The sequence below is a fragment of the Vulpes vulpes genome, chromosome 12 (assembly GCF_048418805.1).
Source record: "Vulpes vulpes isolate BD-2025 chromosome 12, VulVul3, whole genome shotgun sequence".
In the NCBI taxonomy this organism is placed as follows: domain Eukaryota; kingdom Metazoa; phylum Chordata; class Mammalia; order Carnivora; family Canidae; genus Vulpes; species Vulpes vulpes.
In genome coordinates, this window is record NC_132791.1 from 53,069,058 (window position 1) to 53,095,005 (window position 25,948).

Below are 25,948 nucleotides of genomic sequence, written 5' to 3' on the forward strand. Positions count from 1 at the left end.
GAGGCCCATTGAGGACAGGAAGTCTCACTCTCAACATGAGGACCATAGAAGAAAGGAATCAACTGTGCTTAATGGAGCACACTCTACCTACTAGACACACACACACACACACACACACACACAGACTAGTAAAAGTGGTGTTGACCCCTTCTTACAGATGAGGAAACAGAGACTCAGAGAAGCTAAGACCCTGGCCAGGAGGCCCCAGAGCAGCCATGCAGAGGCGGGGAAACGGGCCCTCCTAGCTGTCTTGTTTATCACCATCCAGAAGAACAGCCTAATAAAGGCAGCCATGGTCTCAACTGCAAACCTCCTCCCAGCCTGGCCACTCCCCCTGCTTATTCATTTTAGAGAACCCCCAGCACTTACTGTAAAGTCACCACTGCTGAAGACAAAGCCTGCCCTCATAAAATCACTGAGACGCCAAAGGTCTTGGGGGCACTATTTATGCCTTTCTTTTGTCTGCCATCAAACCCCTTTCTCCAACAAGTAGTACCTCATTTTTGTACACTGAAACTGGACTTCTAAAACTAGGCCCATCCATTTATGGGCCCAAGGATGAAAATGCCCTTTAATGAGCCCCTCCCTATAGACAACACCTGGGAAGACCTTCTAAGATGGCTCTAAAGGGTGAACCCCCCAAAGAACATGAATTCAGCCAGGAGTCTAGCAAACTTATGGGCTCCACATTGCCTATGTGTGGCCTTCTACATTCAAACTGCTTTTAAGAGTGGGCTCCTCTCTCCTGCTCTTTCCATGCTCTGGCTTTTTTTTTTTTTTTTAAGAATTTATTTACTTATCCATGAGAGAGGCAGAGACACAGGCAGAGGGAGAAGCAGGCTTCATGCAGGGAGCCCAATGTGGGACTCGATCCCAGGACCCCAGGATCATGACCTGAGCCAAAGGCAGACCTCAAACCCAGGTGCCCCCCAGTGCTCTGGCTCTTTAAGAATGCTTTAAAGAGGGCATTTCCCCCACTCTGGGGCTCAGTTAGGTATCCATAAGCACCGAAAGGCACCCCTGAGCCAGGGATTTAGGCAGAGGCTCTCAAATCAAAGCCAGATCCTGCCTGGAGTCAGGTCTCCCTGCAGCTCACAACTCGCCTCCAAAGCAGACTTTCACCGAGTCCAGATGTGAGCAGCTACCACCTACTGAGCCCTTCCCCTCCAGCTCCCTGTTTGATCCAGTCCTCCTGACAACCCTCAGAAGGAACGGCCCTCTTTTCGTGTCTCAGAGGCTCCAGCGCAAGCCCGGCTCTGCAGCTGGCAGGGCAGTGCAGTGACGCCGTGGCCTGTGGCCGTCTGACTGCAGAGGTAAAAGCTGTCTGCTGCCCGCCCTGCAGCAGGCGATTCGGCCCACATGCCTAGTAAACAGGGCCCCAAGAGAGGCTGCCCCTCCACAGGGCTCCCCCTGGGAAGTGTGTCCTCATTGGCTCCCACTGGCTGCTCACATTCTGACTCTGTATTTAGTCCAGGGAACAGCCGCAGAGCCCTCGCCTCTGCTGATCCTCCCAGCAGGCAATCAGGGCTCCTGGCATTTCCCACCAGGCTTGGGCCCCTGCTTCCCAGCTGGCACCTCCTCAGGGAGGCGGATCTGAAGACACCCCAGAGGGAGAAGCTGTGGAGGGCACTTCCATGCTCCTTCTTTACCACTGCTGGAGATGAAAGCATAAATCCAGGAGCATTTGTAATTCAACTGCTTTTGGTTTGACATCATAGATGAATCAGGGAAGAAGCCATGCCCCGCAGGATGGTACATGTAATTAAGAAGCTATTAGATCACTGAAGGATTACAGTCCAGGGAAGGGAAAAAATGCAATCCTGTAGGCGAATGACAGATGCCCTGCCCACCTCTGACCTCAGACCTTCCCTCGGCAGGTTCGGCTTCATCTTCAACAAGTCGGACCCCGCGGTGCACAAAGTTGATCTGGAAACACTGGTGCTCCTCAAGACCATCAGCCTCCAGAGCCATGGCTGCGTGCCACGAGCCATGGCCCACAGCCACCTGGGCGGCTACTTCTTCATCCAGTGCCGGGAGGACAGCCCCGCAGCCACCACGGCCCAGCTGCTGCTCGACAGCGTCACAGACTCCGTGGTGGGCCCCAACGGCGATGTGACTGGCACCCCCCATGTGTCCCCCGATGGGCGCTTCGTGGTCAGTGCCGCCCCCAGCAGCCCCCAGCTGCATGTGCAGGAGATCACGCTGCAGGGCCACATCCAGACCCTCTACAGCCTGCCACTGAGCCAGGGCATCTCGGACGTGGCCTTCCAGCCCTCCTTCACGCAGGGCAATCAGTATTATGTCTATGCCAGTGCGGACATGGAGCCAGACCTGCTGTTCCTGGAGCTGTCCACGGGGCAGATGGGCGCCCTGAAGAACTTACAGGAGCCGCCCGTGGGCCCGGCCCAGCCTTGGTGGGGGCCCCGCAGGATCGTGAGGGACAGCGGGCTCTTCGGGCAGTACCTCCTCACGCCCGCCCAGGAGTCACTGTTTCTCATCAACGGGAGGCAAAGCACCCTGCACTGCGAGGTGTCGGGTGTAAGGCGGGGGACCACGGCCGTGTGGGTGGGCGAGGTATGAAGGCGCCCGGCGCAGAGCCCAGGCCCCGAGCTCCTAGTCCTCACTCCGCAGCCCCAAGCAGGCGCCCTGTACATTTTTACAGACAAAAGCAAAACCTGTATTCGCTTTGTGGTTCAACACTGGTCTCCCTGCAAGTTTCCTAGTATAAGGTATGCGCTGCTAACCAGATTGGGGATTTTCATTGGGAAGTATGATTTATGCCTTGAGCTACGGTGAGAACACATGCTGCTGTGTAAAGGAATCATGTCTGTGCCCAGCTCCACACCATGTCACCTGGGGACGCCGTGGAACCAGAGCTCCGGCTTTCCGGGCTGACACTTCTGTCGGTTGCCTTCATGCACTCATTGCCCCTCACCGCCGGGTCCGGCCAGACTTCGCCCTGACAAGCGGCCCGAAGGCCGGCCCAGAAACAGGCTCCCGGGAGCAGGGCTGCGGCTCCAGGCATGAGAGCCACATCTGCCCGCGTCCTGAACCCTCTCTTCTCTGCACAGCTGCTTCGTGCTTTTCTTTCCATGTGACTTGGTGTCAGCCTGCGGGAGAGCCGACAAGACTTCTTGCATCTTGGGGGATGGGGAAATCACTTACTTTATTTTGGAAATTTTGATTAAAAGATAATTTTTTATAATCTGAAATGCTAGTAAGCAGAAAGATGCTCTCCGCTGTCCAGCTCTATTCCTCCCTGCCTTAGGCCAAGTCTCTAAGGGTTACCACCCCAACATCCCACAGCCAGAAAGAACAACGATCATCCAAGAATAGTGGACCCTCCACACCATGGACGCCCCAAGCGCAGATCTGGCTACCACCTTGGCAAAGACTTTGTTCCAGGTTGGGATGCAAAGAGACCAGGACACACCCCGCGTGCCTGCTTTTTATCACTGAAGGGGGAGGTTTGATTAGCCAGGCCCAGGACTCCAGCTTCAGGGCAGACCGGGCTTGCCAAGCAGAGTGGGGGTGGCCTACAGAACAGTGACCTCCAGGTGCAACAGACACCCCAAAGACACCTGTAGGGTCCAGGTGGGTTCTGTAGGCTGTTTTAAAAATCCTTTTCTTTTCTGCCTGTGGCCCTCACACTCAGCTCTAGGACTCCAGTCCTTCCATCAACATGGCACAGATAGTACAGTTCAGGATTCTCTTATATGTGGGCCCTTCTATCCCTAGTAACACACTGCAAAACCCACACTCAGAAGGATGCCGGGGGTGGGTAGGGAGAAGGATACAGGCTGGCAGTGCTGCATGATCCCCAGTGTCTCAGACTCTGCCGGGCTAGCAGGGAGGCACCAAGGAACTATAACCCAGCCAGCCCAGGGAAGACAGCCCGTGTTAGAGAATGTCAGCCACAAAGAGGCTTCTCTGGGTCCCAAAACCCCCTTTCCTTCCTCCTCACTGCAGCAGCCAAAACACACTTGCGTGCTTTCTGGCTTAAATGATCATATTTCAAGCCCCCTGAAGGTGGAAGAGGTGGTCCCTTCCCAGACACCTCAGCCAGCGTAGCTCCCTTCACCTGGCAAAATGGCCATGCTTTTCCTGTGCCGCCGATCACCAGCCCCGTGGAGGAGAAGATGGAAGACGGAGAGCCTGCCTTGCTCTATATATGCACAGCTCCCTTTCAGACTCACCTGACTGCCCAGCCCCACCCGGCCTCCCCACCACCTGCCCCGATTTCCTGAAATCATCTAGTCTCCTGGCATGTCCCATGTGTCTTGGTTCACCAAACACTCAACCCCTCCAGCTCCCAAGAGCCTGTCCAGATGTGCACATGGCATACTTCAGATTTGGGTACAGGTAAAATATGGAGCTACAGGTGAGGGGAATGGACTTCAAAAGCCACATACTCAGTCTCACAAGAGCTGGGATGGACGGGCAACACCACTCACCCTTTCTTTTTATTCCTCTCTCAGTGTTTTTGACACATTCACTTCCAAACTCCCACTTATATCACAGAAATTCTCCAACTTTCATCAACTTCTCCCTTTGGAAAAATCCACATGTTGGCAGCCCCTGGCAGAAAAAAAAGTCTCCGAGCCTACCTGAGGAAGAGCCTAACAACTGCCAGGCCAAAGCATTAGCCCCTCTGGGTCACAGGGTTTGAAAAATCAAAGACCCATCCAATCCTCACTGGCCTTTTGCACTGGGAGTGACTCTGTGGCAGCCATTGCTTTGCCCCATTCCTTGCGTTTCTAAGTGTCTGAAAAATGTCTCTGCCTCTCGCTAACTCACTGTGTGGTTTACCAGAGATGCTGGCTCAGGGCCACGGCCGGGGTTCTGCACGCTACTGAATCGGAGCAGGGAAATGCAGACTTGAAAACTGTGAAATCTGTAAAGTCACAAAGGCAAGAGAGTACATGCTTTTTCTGCAGGGCAACCAACAAAACTGCTGGGGTGGGAGGCAGGCGAAGGGCTGGCCAGGTTGCCCCCTGCCCCTTCCAGCCCCAGAAGAGGCTCCCTGGAACACTTTGTGAAAGTCACAGGTGTAAGAAACTACCACAGTAGGTGAGCCTTGCAGCCGATCCCACCAAGAATCCTTTTGCTGAACACAGATCAGCTAACGACTAATAATATGTCACACTACAGAAGCATTCATCTTACATAAGAAAGCCACTTTCATAATGAACTATTTCAAAATTGCTAAATTTTGAAGTAAAATTAATTTCAGAAAAATTTAACATAGTATATTTTTTTCCTGTAACAACTCAAATAATCGACACCTTTGCTGACATTAAAGACTGGAAACAGAAGTGTGCATGCTCCTTCTGCCCACATGAGCAGAACCCCACATGGAGCCTCTGGGTGTAAAAAGCCCACCCAGCCCTCTACAGATTGATGGTGGTAAGAAGGATTGGTCAGTTTCCAGGCAACTGCATGGACTTTCTGCATGGGAGGCTTGGGTGTGGAGCAAACACCTTTTAAATCCCACTATCCTCCCCCCAGAAACCCCACCTGGGGCTGGCCTAGGCTTCTTCCCAAAGTCTCCCAGTCACTAGAGGATCCTACTACCTTCCCTGAGCCCCTGAAGTAGCTGGAAGAGCCCAGTGAAATCTGGCTGGAGCCAACCACTAATACCAAGCTCCAGGAACTTGGATCTAGAGGCATCATGAGCAAAGACAGAAACTCAGCCCTTACAATCTCCACCCCACTGCACCCCAGCCATCTCCTTCCCTTCTGCTCCTCTGTGCAGACAAGGGCTCCCAGCTCCAGGTAGGGCCCGGAGGACAGCTCTCAACCCCAAATAAAGCAGAGACCAGCCTGCTGCCCTGGCCAACCTAACTGCTGAGACTTCCTTTAGGAGAGCAGCCCGAAGAAGTTGGCTTTGTGCGGCCACAACTTCTCTTCTGTTGACCAATAACCTGTGAACTAAAGGAGAATCCAGATTGGAGACATGAAACAGATCCATTCTGGATATATTTTTCTACCAGGGGCTTACGATGTCATCCACTCATTTCTCACTGTGTGCCTCCTTCAAATACTGCAGACGCTGAACCATCTTCATCACCACATCCCACAACTCTGTCTCAGGTCCTCCCCTCTGGAAGGAAGCCTCCAGATTACTGATGCCACTCCCACCCCCTCCCTCACACATACCGATCTACCTCACCTTCTCCTCCCTGCACCCCGCTCCTCTGAAAGCCACCCCCACCCAGGGAGCCCAGCGGTGACAGAGGCTGATGATAATGCTGACATGAAGTCTTTTGGTGCCCCCACCCAGAACCCCACATCTTTCTCCAAGTACAGTCAGAACCCACAGGGACATGGCCCTTTTCTACCCAGAATCATGACCCCCCATGCCCTAGTTCACAGCCCTTCCAAGAGAGGTGACCAAGACCAGAGCCAACTCACAATCATCAGGGAAGTGGATTGCTGTCAACAGAAACCGTTGGACAGGAATATAGATAGTGACGACCGCCACCTGTCCCCCCACACACACCAAGCCTCCTTCCTTAGGGGGCCCGAGCGATACCTCTCTCATTCCCAGTTTACTGTCTGCATTTCTGGCTCCCCTCCTATGCCTCAGGCCTCCTGCGCATGAACCGTGCCACAGCTCCTACGATGTGAGGGGCAACTGACCTGCTGTCGCACCAGCCCTCCCAGTGGCCTTGACCTATGCCACTACCTTGCTTTGAAGTCCAAATAAGAAGTCACTCATAGCTCTTGGCTTCAGTTTGCTCCCAGACTAGCATGTAGGCAGAGCAGTTTTGTTCAATAAAGTCACAAGCTGCTGTGGTTTCTCTCCCAAATTGTAGAGATTATAAAACAGGGAGAGGCTTAGAAGATTCAAAGGAGAAAATACACGGTGCCTGTCGTCAAGATGTGACTACAAGACCCCAAAACCCTGGTGGAGTGTAAGCCACTTCCTGCTTTTGTCTACACCAGATTACCTGCCAGGTCACTTGAGAATGTGAGCATCTACTGGGAGTCTGCAGGCTTTAGGCACCAGCCACACTGTTGACACCAGGAGCCCAACAAACATGGACTCACGCCTTCTTTGGAGCTGTGGGCAGCAATAGGGATTTAAGCAAACACAATGTGTGAAATTATGGAAATATGGGGAGAGAAGGGATTGGCCTCCAAAACTGACAGCAAGGCTTCATTAGCCAGCAGCGAGTGTTGACCGTGTACTTTTTATTATTGTTCTTGGACAAACCCACAATTCACACACCCCTCTTTCCAAGCTCGTCTTGACTAATGTGGAAATATCTCTTTCTTCTGTGGCTCTAGAGAATGTGAGCCATATCCTAGAGGGCTCTAGAAGGGTTAGCCTGCACTCCACAAAGCAATAACTATTGCCTCGCACGTACCCCAAGCATGGTGACCTCACCACATGTTACCATGACAGGATCGCAGTTCTTAAGGATACACTCTTCAAGACTGAAGCTTCGTTTCTGAGGAAGGGCAACTAGTCTTGGCTGACCATGGGGCCCGAGTGCTCTTGCATGAGAAAATTTCCCTAAATCTAAACCTTTGTCCACTCCCCAGGGTGACATCTGCAACAGGCTTAAGAATTGCGGGTCCCTTGCTACTCTAGCTGCTTCAAAGAGGTGCGGGATAACAGGTCCATAAGCTGCCATCCCACACCCCACGGCACACCCAGGCTGGCTCCTTTCGCTGGCCAGCCCCCATGCCTGGCCTGGCCCCATCACACCCACTGTTCTCCCTACTGCGTGTCACACTTTCTGAAGGCCACATAAAGTGATATCAGATGGCAGTGGGCGTGGCATGTGGCTGGAGTGATCACACACACTGTTTCATGCTCTAGGATAGCAGAATGGCCCTCAAGATACAAAGTCACAGGCACATCCTTCATCCTGTTAAGATTCTCCTCTCCTGCCTCAGAATTCTTTCAGATTTCTTATTTCAAGGCAGATACATTATTTTGAGCTGTTGTGTAGACACCAAAATATATTTTCTGTAATCACCAGTATTTCTCAAAAGGCCTCCTGTAATTACTATACATGTGAATTTTTCTTTATAAAATATATATAAATTATTTTTAATACATCAACTTTAGTAGAAATTTGTACCAACACAGTAACTGTATGTGGCATTTGAAATAAGTTTATGTTTACTTTGATGTATTGCACAGTATTGAACACACCGTGTAATTGCAGTACCACTTGATATGAAGACAATTCACAAATTATCGTATTGTCATTGTAAATGCTCTTTTTCTGAGGATTTTACAATAAAATTTGAGAAAAGTGAACTTCGGTTCCTGCCAGTCTGTGTGCAGTTGGTAAAGTGAGAAAGGATTAAGTGAGAAAGGATTAAGCACGCAGGTGCTTCTTCTCATTCTCCATCATCCTGCAGGTTCTCGAAGGGCAAAGGGAAGTGGCCTCTCCTCTTGCCTGCTCCAAAGAGCTGTGGACAAAGGTAAGCATCTGACCCCAGAACTCCCTTCCCTCATGTTGAAGTTTCAGCTCCCAACATGTACAACCAACATCTGGTTCAAAACTTCTCTTCCCCTATCCTGGTCGATGCTTACAATTCACCACGCTCTAACTAGCACCAGCTCTAACCGATGCATAACTCCAGTGACTCTTTATTCTTGTCAGGGCAGACCATCCAGCTAAGTTGCAGAACGTATAAAGTGCTCAGTAATCACCAGGTTACCAGTGTGGCACACCTACTATGTGTGAGCACCGTGCAAGGTGTGGGGGATAGAGGGCTGCATGAAGCAGACACAATCCTTGACCTTGGTGAGCTTCATGTCCATGGCACCATGACTATTAGTGCAGATTCTCCAGAGAAATGGAACCAATAGAGTGTGTGCCTGTGTGTGTGTGTGCATGTGCATGTGCGTTAAGTGGGGAGAAGAGGGAGATTTTAAGGAATTAGTTCATGCAATTATGGACGACAGCAAGTCCAAAGTCTACAGGGTAGGCTGATAGCTGGAGACCCAGGAAAGGTTTGTAGTTTGAGTCCAAAGGCAATTTGTTAGCTAAATTCTTCCAAGGAGGTCAGTCTTTTTTTCTTAAGCCTTTCCACTGATTAGATGAGGCCCACCCACACCATGGTGGGTATCTGCTTTATTCCAAGTCTACTGATTTAAGTGGTAATCTCACTGACAAAAACTCCTTTCACAGAAGCACCCAGAAGAGCATTTAACCAAATATCTCTCTAGGCACCATGATTCAGCCAAGTTGGCACTAAAATTAATCATCACAATGACATAAACAAGATGCGGCTCCTCCTCTTTCTTGGAGGAATGCTCTGTTATGTGCCAGGTGCTGCAATGAACACTTAATAAGAACAAGTTTGAAACCTTACTGTTGGGACGCCTGGGTGTCTTAGCAGTTGAGCGTCTGCCTTTGACTCAGGGCATGATCCTGGGGTCCTGGGATCAAGTCCCACATCAGGCTCCCTGCATGGAGCCTGCTTCTCCCTCTGCCTATGTCTCTGCCTCTCTCTCTGTGTCTCTCATAAATAAATAAAATCTTTAAAAAAAATAAAAATTAAATTAAAAAAAATAAACCTGGGGACTCCTGGGTGGCTCAGTGGTTGAATGTCTGCCTTTTGCCCAGTGCGTGATCCTGGAGTCCCAGGATCGAGTCCTGCATCAGGCTCCCTGCGCGGAGCCTGCTTCTCCCTCTGCCTGTGTCTCTGCCTCTCTCTCTCTCTCTCTCTCTCTCTGTGTGTGTGTCTCTCACAAATAAATAAATAAAATCTTTAAAAAATAAAAATAAATAAACCTTACCATTATCCAAACAAGGTAGCTGTTGGTGTGATCTCCAATTCAGAGGAGGAAATGAAAGCTCAGAGCAATAGAGCCAGATTCAAATTCAAGTCTACATGGCCAAGACACGTGCTCTTAACCATGAAACCTGCCACCTGCAGTACCCACACGACACAAGTCAGAGGCGCAGCTCCAGCCTCACTACCCCACACACCGCCTAGGGGTACAGCCCACATGTGGGAGGGACCTTGCTCTGCTTTAACTGCCTCCTCAGGAAAGCCAACTGCCCAGAATAGCCCTCAAGATTTGGGGTTCAAGCAAGAGGAAATGCCCATGATTAAAAGCCCAAAACTCTGGGTAGAGAGCAGACAGCGGTCGTCAGCTTCTCGCTGCCCACAGAGACCAGGCTCATCACCACGCACACTCTGGTTATGTCCTTTCTGCTTTCTAGCCCCAGGCCAGCCGGGGGTGGGGGCGGGGGGTGGCCAAGGTGCAGCCCCCAACAGGACCCACCACAGACAGGTAGCAGAACTTTCCATCCTATACTGTGATCCAGCCACTCCCTCCGGAGCAGGCTGGGAGAAAGGCCTGCTCAGAGATACATATCTCTGTACACATGTGCACCCACCCCGCGCAGCCCTCGGGAGGCCTCGGGGGAGGACCAACTCCTTGGCTCTGCCCACAACCAGCACACCGGACGGCCTTCACCATGTGGCCACTCTCTTGTTCAACCACCATTTTCCAAACACCATCTCTGAACCCATGGCCTGCCCACGTGGAGCCCACGGTCTGCAAGAACCAAATGGACCCAAGAAGAACCGCTGACACACAGAATCCATGATGGGACATGCAAGCAAGTGGACTTGGCATGAAGTCCATCCATTTCTGGATGACGTGAAGTGGGAGTCACTGGGAAGGCCCAAGTGAGCAATAGCAGCGTGAGGGCCTGCCTGCCAACAGAAACAACAAAAATAAAGGGCTGACCCAGGAGAGAACAGCAAGAATTCTGGCAGCACAAGCAGGACAACCACATGACGGGAGGCTTGGTGAAGGGGCAGCATGGCCGGCACCATGTGGCTATGGGAGAGACAGCATCCTTTGCGCTCTGGAGACATCTGCAGCCACAGCCCTGGATGCTCAGGCTGCCCATGCTACATGGAAGAAGCGAAGAGAGAAGCTGCCATACAGTGAATGTGCATCCAGGACCCAGATTCCTGAAGCTGGGATCACCCTACTCTGCTCAAGAGGAAGGTGTCCACAGGGCGTCACCAAGAGCTATCAGAGGAAAGAAAGAGAAAACAGATCCCCCTAAAGGAGGCAGGCAGAGGTTGACATGGTCCAGATCCTGTCCTAGGAGCCCTGCGACTGTGAGGACCAGAGAGGAGCTCCTATCAGGGGGTTCAGGGGCAGGAGACAAGTGAAATGAGGTGCCCAAATAAGCCAGGACTGCACGTAGTGAGACGGGGACATACCCAGACAAGGATAGAGAATGGGCTTCTGGAGAAAGGGGAATATCCACACAGGAAATAGGGATCTGAGAAATAAGGCACAGGCAGGCCCCAGGGGGGCTGAGAGGAAAGATCGGGACAGGTTTGGGTCCAAATACCCCAATAGGCAGGGGCCAGTGGGTCATGAGAGAAAACTGGAGGGTAGCGAGCAGATGGCCCTGGAGCTGTAGTTCTTAGCCAGGCCTGGCTATGCCTGCATCTCAAAGTATTATCAAAGTTGGAAAAATTAAATGTTATTTTATGCAATAAATAGCACATTGTATTATTAAGTCCAGATGGTTAGCACCTTACGTGTACAAAGTTATCACCTTGTCTACCCAAAGAAAATGAGCTTGCTTCCTCCGCTCGCCCTTCTCCCACGGCCACTGGCCCTCTCCTCAGGCCAGAGCCTCACGCCCCCGTGAAACGCAGTCAGTGGACAAGAGGTGCTGGGCGGCAGCGAGTGGCCAGGGAGGGATGCGGAGGGACGACCAACAGGACCCACACCGCGGGCAGTGGGCAGACCGCGCCCCTCCAGACGGCCGGGTAACAGGGAGCCTCTGGGCATCCCGAGGGCACAGGAGAGAGAGCCGGACTCCCAGAAAGGCCCGGCGACCCTGGAAGGAGCCGCCGCCCTGTGCTCACACTGAGCACGTTTCGGAAGGCCCCAGGGGCCTCGGCTTGCTCACACCTTGCTGGGTGGCCACACTGACCCTGTTTCAGGATCAGGACACTCACGCTGTACACTCACATTTCTGTCAAAGGATGCTAGGGAGGGGCAGCAGCCCCCGGGCCCAGGCGGTCCCCACTGAATTCTGGGATCATAAGCAGACCTGGGTTGTTGGGAGGGTTTCTATACATTTGTTTATTGTTTTTATTTTCTAAAATCTTGACAGCAAGCTGAGTGCGTCCGTTCTGGATTAGGAGGAACAGGGAACACTGACACCCACTTGGGAGGTGCACAGGTGCGAGCAGGGGCAGCCTCCCAGGCCCTCTCGCCCCGTGGGGCCGGCAAGACCCAGGAGGACCCGCACCCTGGGGGACTAGGGACCCCCGGGATGGAGACCTGTCTGCCAGGAGTGGCCGCTGACACAGGGCCGAGGGTGCCCACTCCGTCCCACGCCTCAGGAGGAAGATCGCAGAGGCGGTGAGGGTGGGAGGGTGATGGCGTCGCAGAGAAACGCCTCATGGTCTCCCTCCTCAGAAACCAGGGTCAGCTTCCCTCCCCCAGCACATGGCAGATCCGATGACCCCCAACAAATCTAGCATTAAAAGTGCAGGAGAGAAAAAAAATAAAATAAAATAATGCAGGAGAGAAAATGTGTTTAAAGAGAACACCTTCTTGGATAATGAGGAGGTGAGAAGAGAGAGAGAACCCACGAGGAGCAGGGCCGCGAGGCCACCAGCTTCCCCAGAGCACGCATCTCTCCGGCCCAACTCCAGCTTTCCTTCCACAGCCTGGTGGGCACGTGGGCACCGACTCCAGCGGGGAGCCTGACGGGAGCCCACCTCCCACAGGGGCTGGGGCTTCAGAGGGCTACATCCTGGGCCAAGGGTGACCTAGAGGTCTACTGGCTGGTCTCTGCACCAGCCCCAGGGAGCTGGGAGGAAAACTGCCTTAGCACAGGGAGGGGGGGGGACCCTGAGAGCTGGTAATCACATCCACAGACCACACTCAAACCACCCATGTGACTCAAAAATCGTAAGGCTTGGGTGCCTGGGCAGCTCAGTTGGTTAAGCATCCAACTCTGGATTTCTGCTCAGGTCATGATCTCAGGGTTGTGGGATCAAGTCCCAAGGCAGGCTCTGCACCCAGCTAGGAAGTCTGAGATTCTCTCTCTCTCCCTATGCCCCTCCTCCTTACTCTCTCTCTCTCTCCCTCAAACAAAAAATAAATAAATCTTTAAAGAAAACCTTAAGCCTCAAATGCAGTTTAAAAATGTCTCAGCAAAAAAAGAAAAAGAAAAGTTTCAGCTATAGGAGGATCCCTGGATGGCTCAGAGGTTTAGTGCCTGCCTTCGGCCCAGGGCGTGGTCCTGGAGTTCCGGATCGAGTCCCACATGGACTTCCCTGTGTGGAGCCTGCTTCTCTCTCTGCCTGTGTCTCTGCCTCTCTCTGTGTGTGTCTCTCATGAATAAATAAATAAAATCTTAAAAAAAAAAAAAAGTCTCAGCAATATACAAAACAGGAGACACCCCAAAAAGAAAATCATCATTTCAAGGTACTTGGGCACAGTGTACTGCTCATCCCTAGAAGGAGGAGTGTCATACTAAGAGCTAAAAGAAGTGCAAAAAAAAAAAAAAAAATATATATATATATATATATATATATATTAAGCCTCAGTTTTAGTACTAATAATATTATTAGAATGGTATATGTACTGTATCTATTATAATAATGATATATTATTATTACTATTATTTGTACTGTTATCCTGAAACTAACTCATGTATATGTATTTATCAGGATAAAGCTAATAAGAAACAGTATCCATCAAGAAAGGAGATTTTGCTGCAATAACAATCAACTTCACACCCTCGGTGGCCTCAAACAGCAAAATTTATTTCTTCCACATGCCATACATCCAAGGTGAGGTTGTCAGAATGCTCTGTTCACTATAGTTTCTCAAGAACCAAGGCTGATAAAAACTCTATCCCAATACATTGCCACAATTGCTGGTGCTGGGAAAAAGGGAATTGATGCCAGAATCATCCATTAAGTAATCTAGTGTAGAAGTGAAAAATACATTATTTCTCCTTACAAGTCACTGGTCTGAACTATGTCATGGGGACATATCCAACCACAAGTCAGGAAGTTCAGTCCCTCATGTATCCACATGCAGCTGAAAGCATAACATCAGTGAACAACATTAAAATCTTTCACAGGGGGGCCCCTGGTGGCAGAGTCATTTGGGCATCCGACTCTTGGTTTCAGCTCAGGTAATAATCTCAGGGTTGTGAGATCTAGCCCACATCAGGCTCCACTCAGGACAGAGTCTGCTTCAGATTCTCTCTTTTTCTTCTTCCTCTGCCCCTCCCACTTGTGCTCTCTCTTTCTTTCTAAAATAAATAAACAAATCTTGTAAAAGAAAAAAAAAACTTGCACAGGGTTGATGTTAACACAAAAGAAGAAAGATAAAAGTGTTATTTCAAAAAAATTCATGAAAAACCCTATTAACTCAAATACATATTGGAAATATTGATATAAATTTACATTTAGGTCTTCAAACTCTCACTCTAGTCAAAAAGGACAAGCAACCAAAGTTCACCCAAGAAGAAATAGGCTACCTGTATAGCTCTAAATCTAGTGAAGAAAATTAATTCCCAAAGGGAAAACTTCCACAAAGACAACTCTAGGCCAGATGGTTTCAATTGGTACATTCTGCCAAATATTTAAGAAATGGTACCAATTCTACAAAAATTATTCCAAAAATAGGGAAGAACATTTCCTAACTGATTCTATGATGCAAACATTATATATAGGTATCAAACTAGACAAGAAAACACACACAGAGAGAGAGAGAGAGAGAGAGAGAGAGAGAGACAATTATCTCTCAAGAACAAGAACAAATCTCCTTAGCAACATTTTAACAATTCTAATCCAATAATATATTAATAGAATAATACATCCATCATGATCAAGTTGGATTTATCCTAAAATGTAAGATTGGATTAACATTTGAAAATCGATGTAATTTACCATATCAACAGAGTAAAAACAGAAAAAGCATGTGAATATATCAGTAGAAGCAGAAAAAGAACTTGATAAAATTCCACACCTGACCATGATTAAAACAAAACAAAACAAAACAAAACAAAAAACTCTTAGCAATCAAGTAACAGAAAGGAGCATCCTCAGCCTGAAAAAGGGAACCTATAAAAAACTTAGAGCTCGCAGCATATTTAATGGTGAAAGGCTAAGTGCCTTCTGTAATTGTTAATTTTACTGTTAACTTGTCTAGGCCAGAGTACCCAGGTATTTGTCAAACATTATCTTAGATGTTTCTGTGTTGTTAGTAAATTAACATTTAAATACTGAGTAAAACAGATTACCCTTCATAGTATGGGTGGGCCTCATCTAATCAGTTAAAAGCTTTAACAGAAAAGAAAAGAGGGACCTCCTTAGAAGGAGAGAGAAGTCTACAAGCAAATTGCCTTTGGACTCAAACTGCAGCACAGACTCTTCCTGGGTCTCCAGCCTGCCATCATACCTGGCAGGTTTTCAACTCGCCAGCCTCCACAACCATGTGAGCCCATTCCTTTAGATAGACAAAGCAGAGACAGACACCTACCCACATTTGTACATATATTTTCTTGGTTCTGTTTCTCTGAAGAGCCCTAATACACCTTTCCTTAAAACTGGTATACCAGTGACCAGTTTATTGTTTGCCACTGTTCTTTCCTCTGCATTGTGAAACTTGAGCGAACTCTAGAAACACTTCTTCTGTGCTGGTTGCCTCAGGGTTATGCTTTATGTACAGAGAGTTCTGAGGGACAATAGGAGTCAGTAGTGGCAAGAAGGCACTGTCCTTTTGGAATCCATTTACACTTCTTTTCCCTTAAGCAGAGGACTGGTGTGGGAAAGACATGCTGGACTCATGTCAGCAGCCCTCATACACAAGCCCAGCTGCACTGGCAGGTATGCCCCAGGCCATATCCTCACCTGGATCATGGGCACCCTCAGCCCACACTCCTACATCTTAGCAGCCCCTTCTGCTACAGCTCCACACACCCTTTCAGGCAATTGTCTCCCCAACTAGCAAACCAATGGTGGCTCACTGCCTCTAGTAAGCATCTTCAACACTGGGAGGCCATGTGTCCCTAGAGTCTCCGTACCCTCCTTGAAATGATTTGAATGTTACCCTTCGTGGAGAGATGGGGTGTGACTTCCTAAGCCCCAGTTCTTTCACTGTCCATTCTTCTGCATGAGGGTATGAGCAACTTCTCTGCACATGGTATTTTGGGATTCCATAAAAATCCTCGTAAATCTCTTTAGCTAACCACTTGACATTAATTAAGGATTCTTTATATAAATTTCTGCTGTTCAAATGGTACAGATTCAGCCTCCTGACTGGACCCTGGATGATATGAGAATGAGGCTACGTAACTGGGAATGTTCTCATCACTGAATTTTTACAAAGGTTCAAAAGTCATTCAACAGAGGAAAGACAGCCTTTTTCAACAAATGATTCTATAATAATTGGACTTCTAAAGGAGGAGGAGGAAGAAGAAGAAGAGGAGAAAAAAGGAGAAGGAGAGGAGGAAGAAGGAAGAGGAGGAAGAGAGGAAGAAAAAGGAGAGAAAAGAGATGAAGAAGAAGGCAGGAGAAGGAAGGAGGAGGAGGAGAAGAACTACCTCAGCTTACACCTCACATCTTACAGAAAAATTAATTAGAAACAGATGATGGATGTAAATATTGAATATAAAACTATAAAACTTTAAAAAAAAAAACATAGACACTCATCAGAATCAGGGGTACCTTCAGGACTTTTTGATGCCAAAAACATGATCCACGAAGGGAAACATGATAAACTAGAACTCTTCAGAATAACAAACTTTTACTGTGTGAAACATACTATTAGAAGAATGAAAAGACAAGCTATAGACAGGGAGAGAACATGTGCAAACCACCCCTCCAACAAAACACTAGAATCTAGAATACACAAAGAACACTCAAAATCCATAGTAAATAAACTGGTAAGCAAATGCAATTGGAAAATGCAGAGAAAATGAATTCTAAAATCTAACACATTTCACCACAGACGATATACAGATAGTAGACAAGCACATGAAAATATGGGCATCGTTAGCCAAAAGGGAATTCAAAATGGAAACCACGATGAAACACCACAATACATTACGAGATTGCTTAAGTCCTACTCTGCTAAAGTAAAAGCTAGTGACAACCAAATGTTAGTGGGGATGCAGAAAAACTGGCTCACTCATACACTGCAGGGGGGGATGTAAAATGGTACAGATACAACTGAGCAGTTTCACTTTTTAAAATCAGCATATGCTACCATTTGACCCAATAATTATACTCCTGGGCATTTCTCCCACAGAAATGAAGACTTATCTTCACACAAAAACCCACTTACAAACATTCGTAACAGCTTTATTCAAAACAGCCCAAAATTGGAAGTAGCTCAGATATTCCTCAACAGGTTAACAATTCAACAAACTGTGGGATATCCATATTGGCAAACTCTACTCAGCAGTATAGATGAAAACACTACCGGCACATGCAACAATTCTAAATAAGTCTCCAGAGAATTATGCTGAGCACAAAAGTCAATACCGAGAGGTTGTCAACTGTCTATATGATTCTGTTCGTGTAACCTTCTTGAAATGGCAAAATTACAAAAATGGAGAACATATGAACAGTCATCAGCGATTTAAAAAGCATACAAAGGTGGGAGGAAACTGGAAGTAGCTTTAAAAGGACAACGTGCAATCCTTGTGGTGATGGAAATACTGTGTCTTGATCGTATCAATGTCAGTCCCCTGGTTGTGATATTATACTGTGGTTTTTGCTTTGGATCCCCTTTGGAGCAAGCTAGGGCAAGAAGAGTACACAGGACCTCTCAGTAGGATTTCTCACAGCTCTGAGGGAAACTACCATTACCTCAACATCTTAAAAATTTCAAAACTTTGAGGCCCAGAAGGTGTCACTAATGAAAGCCAACAAACGTTTAGGGGAGACTGAACACCAATTTACACAAACACATCCAAAGAAGAGAAAGAAAGCAAAATAATTCTCAACTCATTTTGTGGTGCTAGGATAACTCTTTTCAGATCAAAACTCAACACGATCAAGTCAAGAGAGGGAAAATCATTAGCCTTGTTGACTGACAATATAGATACCAAAATCCTAAACAAAATATCAGCAAACTGAATCCAGCATCTTCGAAAAAGAATAATGCATTATGACCCCATTGGATTAATCCTAGAAATGCAAAGCTGATTCAACATTAGGAAAAATGATTGATGTGATTTACTACACTATCAGATTAAAGGAGGAAAAACATGAGCATTTTAAGGGATGCAGTAAGAGCATTGAAAAAAAATTCTAAATTCATTCACATTCATGGTTTCCTTTTTGCAAAGTAGAAACTTTCTCAAATGACATGATAACCTACAGAACACATTCTTCATGGTAAGACATTGAAAATGTTCCTCTTCAACTCTTTCCATTTCCTAAGCGTTTCAGGATCTGTGGACTTCGGTGCTGATGTGGCCAAGTCCAGAAACAACACCATGCACAACCGCTCATGAAAATGGCCCAGAAATGCCATCAAGAAACCCCAGTCACAAAGATATGAATCTCTTAAGGAAGTAGACCCCACATTTCTGAGGAACATACATTTTTCCAAGAACCATGATAAAAAGAGGAGCCTGGTAAGATGCAGGCCAACAACAGCAAGGCCATGAGTGCATGTGCTGAGGCTGTCAAGAGCCTCATCAAGCTCAAGGAGGTCAAGCCCAAGATCTCAAAGGCTTGCAGCCACAAACTCAAACTCAATCAACTTGCCTACATTTATTACGCCAAGGTCAGGAAATGTGCTCATGCCTGCATTGCCAAGGGTCTCAGACTCTGCGGGCTAAAGGCTAAAGCCAAGGCCAAGGCTCAAATTCTAGCTCCAGCCTCTTCCCTGGTGCAGCTCAAGCTCCCAGAGTTTCCCAGGCCCCCACAAAGCCTCCAGTATAGAAGCTTCTATATGCCAATATGAGGACTGGTATGACCCCTGGTCTTCTGTCTGCATGAGGCTAGTGTTCTCCTGTGCTACTTGTACAAATAAACCTGCAGCAGGAAAAAAGAAAAGAAGAAAAGAAAAGAGAAAAGAAGAGAAACAACAAGATATCCTGGATATCCTTCCATATAATAAATAAGACAAAGATCCCACTATTGCCACTTCAATTCAGTACTGTACACTGTGGTCCTAGCCAGATTAATAGGATAAGAAATTAAATAGATGGTATAAGGATCTGAAAGAAATAAAGAAGATTATACCATCATTTAGGGAGAAAATTTAAATGAATATGTAAGACACATTATTAAAATTTATGAGGGTTTAATAATGTTACTGGATTAAAAAATTATACAAGATCAATTATATTTCTACATACCAGCACAAACAGTAAAAATAGTTATTTTTTTAAAGATACCACTTACAATTGCATTTTTTATTTTGTTCTTTTTTTTAGAGAGAGAGAGAAAGAGTGTACATGGGGTAGGCAGGTGCAGGGAGGGACAGAGGGAGAGGGAGAGAGAGAATCTTAAGCAGGCTCCACACCCAGCATGGAGCTGGATGCAGGGCTCTATCTCACAACCCTAAGATCATGACCTAAGCCAAAACAAGACTCCATGCTTAAAGGACTGAGTCACCCAGATACTTCTACAAGTGCATCTTTCAAAGTACCCAAGAATAAAATCAATAAAATACACAAGGTTTCTCTGGAGAGAACTCTAAATGAAAGACAGTAAAGACAGTAAGGGGAGAGACCATGTCAATAAACTGAAACACTGAATAATAGAATGATATCAAATTTCCCCAACTGATTTACAAAATAACTAAAATCTCAATCATAATTTCAAGAGGTGATTGTAACAAGCTAATTCTAAAATTTATATAGAAGTCTGAAAGGCCACAAATAGCTAAGAAACTCTTGAAGAAAAAAAAGGGTTGGAGGGATTTTCCCTATCAAATAACAAGACTTAATATAAAAGTATGGTCACTAAGACAATGTGAAATTGAGCAACATTAGCCAAAGATCAGTGGAACTGAATGAAGGAATCAGAAACAAATATATAAATATATGGAAATTTTAGGGGGTAGCAGAGATAGCATTGCAGATTGCAGATTGGTGAGGGAAAGATAAACTTTTTTCAATAAATGGAATGAGGGCAACTGGATATCCTTAAGAAGAAAAAACCTTGCCCTATACAAAAAAAAAAATCATTCCCAGGTACATTTTAAAAGTAACATTTAGAAGAAAATAAAGAACATCTTTTGAAAGAATTCCTTTTAAAAGATACCAAAAAAACATGAATACACTTGAAAAGTGACATTAAAATTTAAAAGTTATGCTCTTTACATGAAATCATAGACATTTTTTACTCATATAACAAATGACTAATATTCAAAATATATAAAGAACTCCCAAAAATCAATAATAAAAAGACTTACAGATCCAATAGAAAATTGAGAGAGGAAACTTGAATAAAGCACTTCAAAAAAGTGCAAACACACTACAAATCAATTGTGATACATCACATCAATAAGAATCATATGACCGGTAGCACCTAGGTGGTACAGTGGTTGAGCATCTGTCTTTGGCCCAAGGTGTGATCCCCAGAGTCCTGGCATCGAGTTTCACATTGGGCTCCCCACAGGGAGCCTGCTTCTCCCTCTGCCTGTGTCTCTGCCTCTCATGAGTCTCTCATGAATAAATAAATAAAATCTTTTTTAAAAAAACATATGACCATTTCAAGAGACACAGAAAATGCATCTGACAAATCCATTTGTGATAAAAACTCTCAACAAAGTAGGTTTAGAGTGAACATACCTCAACATAATAAAGGCCATATATTACAAACCCACAGCCAACATCATCCTCTAAAAACTAAGAGCCTTTCCCTTTAGGTCAGGAACAAGACAAGGATATCCACTCTCACCACTTTTATTCCACATAGTACTAGAAGTCCTAGCCACAGCCATCAGACAACAAAAAGAAATAAAAGGTATCCAATTAGGTAAGGAAGAAATAAAACTGTCATTATTTGCAGATGACATAATACTATATACAGAAAACCCGTAAGACTTCACCCAGAAACTGCTAGAACTGATAAATGAATTCAGTGCAGTCACAGGATACAAAATCAATGTACAGAAATCTGTTGTATTTCTATACACCAATAATGAAGCAGCAGAAAGAGAAATGGAATCAATCCCATTTATAAGTGCACCAAAAACAGTAAGCTACCTAGCAATAAACCTAAACAATGAGGTGAATGACCTGTACTCTAAAAACTATAAAACAATGATGAAGGAAACTGGAGGACGCAAAGAAGTGGAAAGACATCCCATGCTCATGAATTGGAAGAACAAATATTATTAAAATGTGTGTACTACCCAAAGCAATCTACGCATTTAATGTAATCCATATCAAAATACCAAAAGCACTTTTCACAGATCTAGAACAAGCAATCCTAAAATTTGTATGGAACCACGAAAGACCCCAAATAACCAAAGCAACCTTGAAAAAGAAAAGGTTGGAGGCATCACAGTTCTGGACTTCAACTTGTATTACAAAGCTGTAGTGATCAAAAACAGCATGTTACTGGAAGCAAAACAGACACAATGATCAACAGAACAGAACAGAAAGCCCAGAAATGAACCCACAATTATATGGTCAAATAATCTTTCACAAAGCAGGAAAGAATATCCAATGGGAAAAAGTCTCTTCAACAAAATGGTGTTAGAAAAATGGGACAGCAACATGCAGAAGAATGAAACTGGACCACTTCCTGACACAATATACAAAAATAAATTCAAAATGGATTAAAGACCAAAAGTGAGACCTGAAACCATAAAAATCCTAGCAGAGGACATAAACAATAACCTCTTTGACATCAGCCATAGCAACTCCCTTCTAGATATGTCTCCTGAGCCCAGGGAAACAAAATAAAAAATAGTCTATTGGAATTTGATCAAAATGAAAAGCTTCTGCACAGCAAAGGAAACAATTAATGAAACTAAGAGGCAGCATATGGGAATGGGAAAAGATATTTGCAAATAATGTATCTCATAAAGAATATCCAAAACGTATACAGAACCTATAAAACTCAACACCCTAAAGTGAATAATCTAATCAAAATGGGCAGAAGACATGAACAGACATTTCTCCAAGGAAGACATCCAGAGCCAACAGACACATGAAAAGATGCTCAACATCACTCCTCATCAGGAAAATACAAATCCAAACCACAATGGCTAAATGGCTAAAATCAACAACACAAGAAACAATGGGTGTTGTTAAGGATTTAGAGAACTAAGAACACCCTTGCACTGTTGGGAAAGCAAATTAGTGCATCCACTCTAGGAAACCATGTGGAGATTCTTTAAAATATCAGAAGAGGAAGAAGTAGAGGAGAAGGAGGAAGGAGGAAGTAGAGGAGAAGGAGTAGAAAGAGGAGAAGAAGGAGAAGGAGAAGAAGAAGGAAGAGGAGGAGGAGGAGGAGGAGGAGAAACTAGAAGTACCCTAGATCTGGCAATCACACTACTAGGTATTTACACAAAGAATACAAAATAATAATTCAAAGGGATACATGCACCTTGATTGTTTGCAGCAGCATTATCTACAATAGCCAAATTATGCAAAAATCCCAAGCATCCACCAACTGATGGATGGATAAAGAAGATGTGGTACATATATACAAGTGCGGGGGGGGGGGGGGGTGAAACAGGTGATGCAGATCAAGGGGTGCATTTGTCATGATGAGCACTGGGTGATTAAGATAAAAAGGGTTTTATGGGGGGTGCCTGGGTGTCTCAGTCAAGTGTCTGCCTTTGGCTCAGGTCACGATCCTGGGGTCCTGAGATGGAGCCCCATGTTGGGCTCTGTACTCAGTGGGAGTCTACTTCTCCCTCTCCCTCTGACCTGCCTCCCCAATTGTGCGCAAGCACTCTCTCTCTCTCAAATAAATAAAAATCTTTAAAAAAAGGGGGGGGGTGTTAGTTTTTGTTTGGAGAGAAAGCGAGCTTAGGAGCAGGGGCCCTGGGGAAAGGGAGAGAGAGAATCTCAAGCAGGCTTCATGCCCAGCATGGAGCCCAATCCCACAACCATGAGAACATGCCCTAAGCCAAAATCAAGAGTTAGACACTTAACTGACTGAGCCACTTAGGCACCTCCAAGATAAAAAAAAATTTTTTTAAGTTATAAGAGTACATATATATTCTTGCATTTCCAACAAGAACAAAAAGCAGACCCAGATAGCCAACCAACACATAAAAAGATGTTCATTCACATCAGCTGTCAAGTCAATGAAATAAAATCAAGTAATGTACATGTTTTTCAGATGCCAATACATTCCAATCTAACAGGGAAAAATTAAAACTGCTAATAAAAACAAAGGATAGTGACCAAGTAGAGCAACAGGACTGCTTGCCCATGGCTGGTAGAGTATATAGTGGTACATGCACTTTGGAAAACAGGCATTAAAAAAAAAAAAAAAAGGAAAACAGGCATTATCTTAAAAAGTTGAAAACATGTCCTACCTATGCCCCAGCAATTCTACTTCTAGGTAGATGCGCCATAAAAACCCACACCTACATGCATCAGGACATATGTTCCTCGAGTCATGCAGCATTTGCTATAATAGCAAATACCAGAAACAACTGTAATGTCTTTCAGCATCATGATACATTCGGGTAACAGAATACAGCAATGAAACTGAAGTACAATTACACACAGTATTCTAAGTCTTAAAAACATAATGTTGAACAAAAGTAGAGCCATCAAAGCTAAACTAAATTGTCCTTTATCAGAGGCACAGATAAGTAAAAAAAAACTATGAAGAGAGGCAAATAAAAAAAGATTGTCACAAAAGTCAGAATCATGAGAAAAGAGACTGCTACTGAGAAAAAGCACAAAGTCAATGTTCTATTCCTTGACCAGGTGATGATCATTATTTTTAATTAAAAACTGTGCATTTGGCAGCAAAGGATACAGTCAACAAAACTAAAACACAACCTACAGAATGGGAGAAGATATTTGCAAATGACATATCAGATAAAGGGCTAGTTTCCAAGATCTATAAAGAACTTAGGAAACTCAACAGCAAAGAAACAAACAATCCAATCATGAAATGGGCAAAAGACATGAAGAGAAATCTCACAGAGGAAGACACAGACATGGCCAACACGCACATGAGAAAATGCTCTGCATCACTTGCCATCAGGGAAATACAAATCAAAACCACAATGAGATACCACCTCACACCAGTGAGAATGGGGAAAATTAACAAGGCAGGAAACAACAAATGTTGGAGAGGATGCGGAGAAAAGGGAACCCTCTTACACTGTTGGTGGGAATGTGAACTGGTGCAGCCACTCTGGAAAACTGTGTGGAGGTTCCTCAAAGAGCTAAAAATAGACCTGCCCTACGACCCAGCAATTGCACTGCTGGGATTTACCCCAAAGATACAGATGCAATGAAACGCTGGGATACCTGCACCCGATGTTTATAGCAGCAATGTCCACAATAGCCAAACTGTGGAAGGAGCCTCGGTGCCCATTGAAAGATGAATGGATAGAGAAGATGTGGTTTATGTATACGATGGAATATTACTCAGCCATTAGAAATGACAAATACCCACCATTTGCTTCGATTTGGGTGGAACTGGAGGGTATTATGCTGAGTGAAATAAGTCAATCAGAGAAGGACAAACACTATATGGTCTCATTCATTTGGGGAATATAAATAATAGTGAAAGGGAATAGAAGGGAAGGGAGAACACATGGGTAGGAAATATCAGAAAGGGAGACAGAACATAAAGACTCCTAACTCTGGGAAACGAACTAGGGGTGGTGGAAGGGGAGGTGGGCGGGGGGTGGGGGTGACTGGGTGACGGACACTGAGGGGGGCACTTGACGGGATGAGCACTGGGTGTTATTCTGTATGTTGGCAAATTGAACACCAATAAAAAATAAATTTATTATTTAAAAAAAAAAAACTGTGCATTTGGGATGCCTGGGTGGCTCAGTGGTTGAGCGTCTACCTTTGGCTCAGGCCATGATCCTGATCCTGGGATTGAGTCCCACATCAGCTCCCTGCGGGGAGCCTGCTTCTCCCTTTGCCTATATGTATCTTCCTCTCTCTCTTTGTATCTCATGAATAAATAAAATCTCTTTTAAAACTGTGCATTTATTATATGCACTTCTCTGTATCATGTTGTGTCTTACATTAAAATATTTATTAAGGGGCACCTGGGTGGCTCAGTCGATTATAAGCATCCAACCCTTGATTTCGGCTCTGGTCAGGATCTTAGGGTCATGAGATCGAGACTGCGTGGGGCTCTGTACTCAGCAGGGCATTTTCCTTGAGATTCTCTCTCCTTCCTCTTGCCCTCCCCTTCCACCCCATCTCAAATAAATAAATAAATCTTAAAATAAAATACTTATTAAAAGACTCCTGTTCGGGGCACCTGGGTAGCTCAGTCAGTTAAGCAACTGCCTACTGCTCAGGTCATGATCTCAGTGTGCTGCGATCAAAGCTCCATGTCGGCTCTCAGCTCAGCAGGGCATCTGCCTCTCCCTCTGCCCCTCCTCCTGCTCATTCTCTCTCTTTCCCTCTCTCAAATAAATAAATAAAATATTTTTTAAAAAAAGACTTCTGTTCCCACCAATATAGGGAACCGTACTACCAAAAAGAAACAATGTTGTCCCACCTATGATCCTGGAGAAAATATAATCAATACTCATGAATGCAGGGCTGAAAGAATTGAAAGCTACCAAAAAGAAAGATAAATCGGAAGATATATTCATTACAAGCCACCTGGAGCTGGAGTTCTGTAAGTAGGAACAGAAAGAAAACCATGCAGCCAAGCAAGGCAAGGAACTATAAACTGAGACTCTGGAATAAATAGGAGATATTCCAAGGGACACCTCAAAGAAAGAAGGTGAAAAAGTTCATTCACTGGCTCAGAGAAACAA

At 45.6% G+C, this 25,948-nt stretch overlaps 1 protein-coding gene and 1 pseudogene across 6 annotated transcripts in view; both read left to right on the forward strand.

The window, feature by feature from the left end:
- Positions 1 to 8,278, forward strand: part of FSTL4 (follistatin like 4) — a 397,791-nt gene extending 389,513 nt beyond the window's left edge. For all 6 annotated transcript variants that reach the window (XM_072728613.1, XM_072728614.1, XM_072728608.1 and 3 more), the window contains one exon: positions 1,878 to 8,278. In XM_072728613.1, coding sequence (XP_072584714.1) covers positions 1,878 to 2,580 — 703 coding nt within the window. In that variant the 3' untranslated portion in view covers positions 2,581 to 8,278. The remainder of the gene's footprint in view (positions 1 to 1,877) is intronic.
- LOC112917025 (large ribosomal subunit protein eL29-like) lies at positions 2,847 to 18,942 on the forward strand (annotated as a pseudogene).
- The last annotated feature ends 7,006 nt before the right edge of the window (positions 18,943 to 25,948 follow it).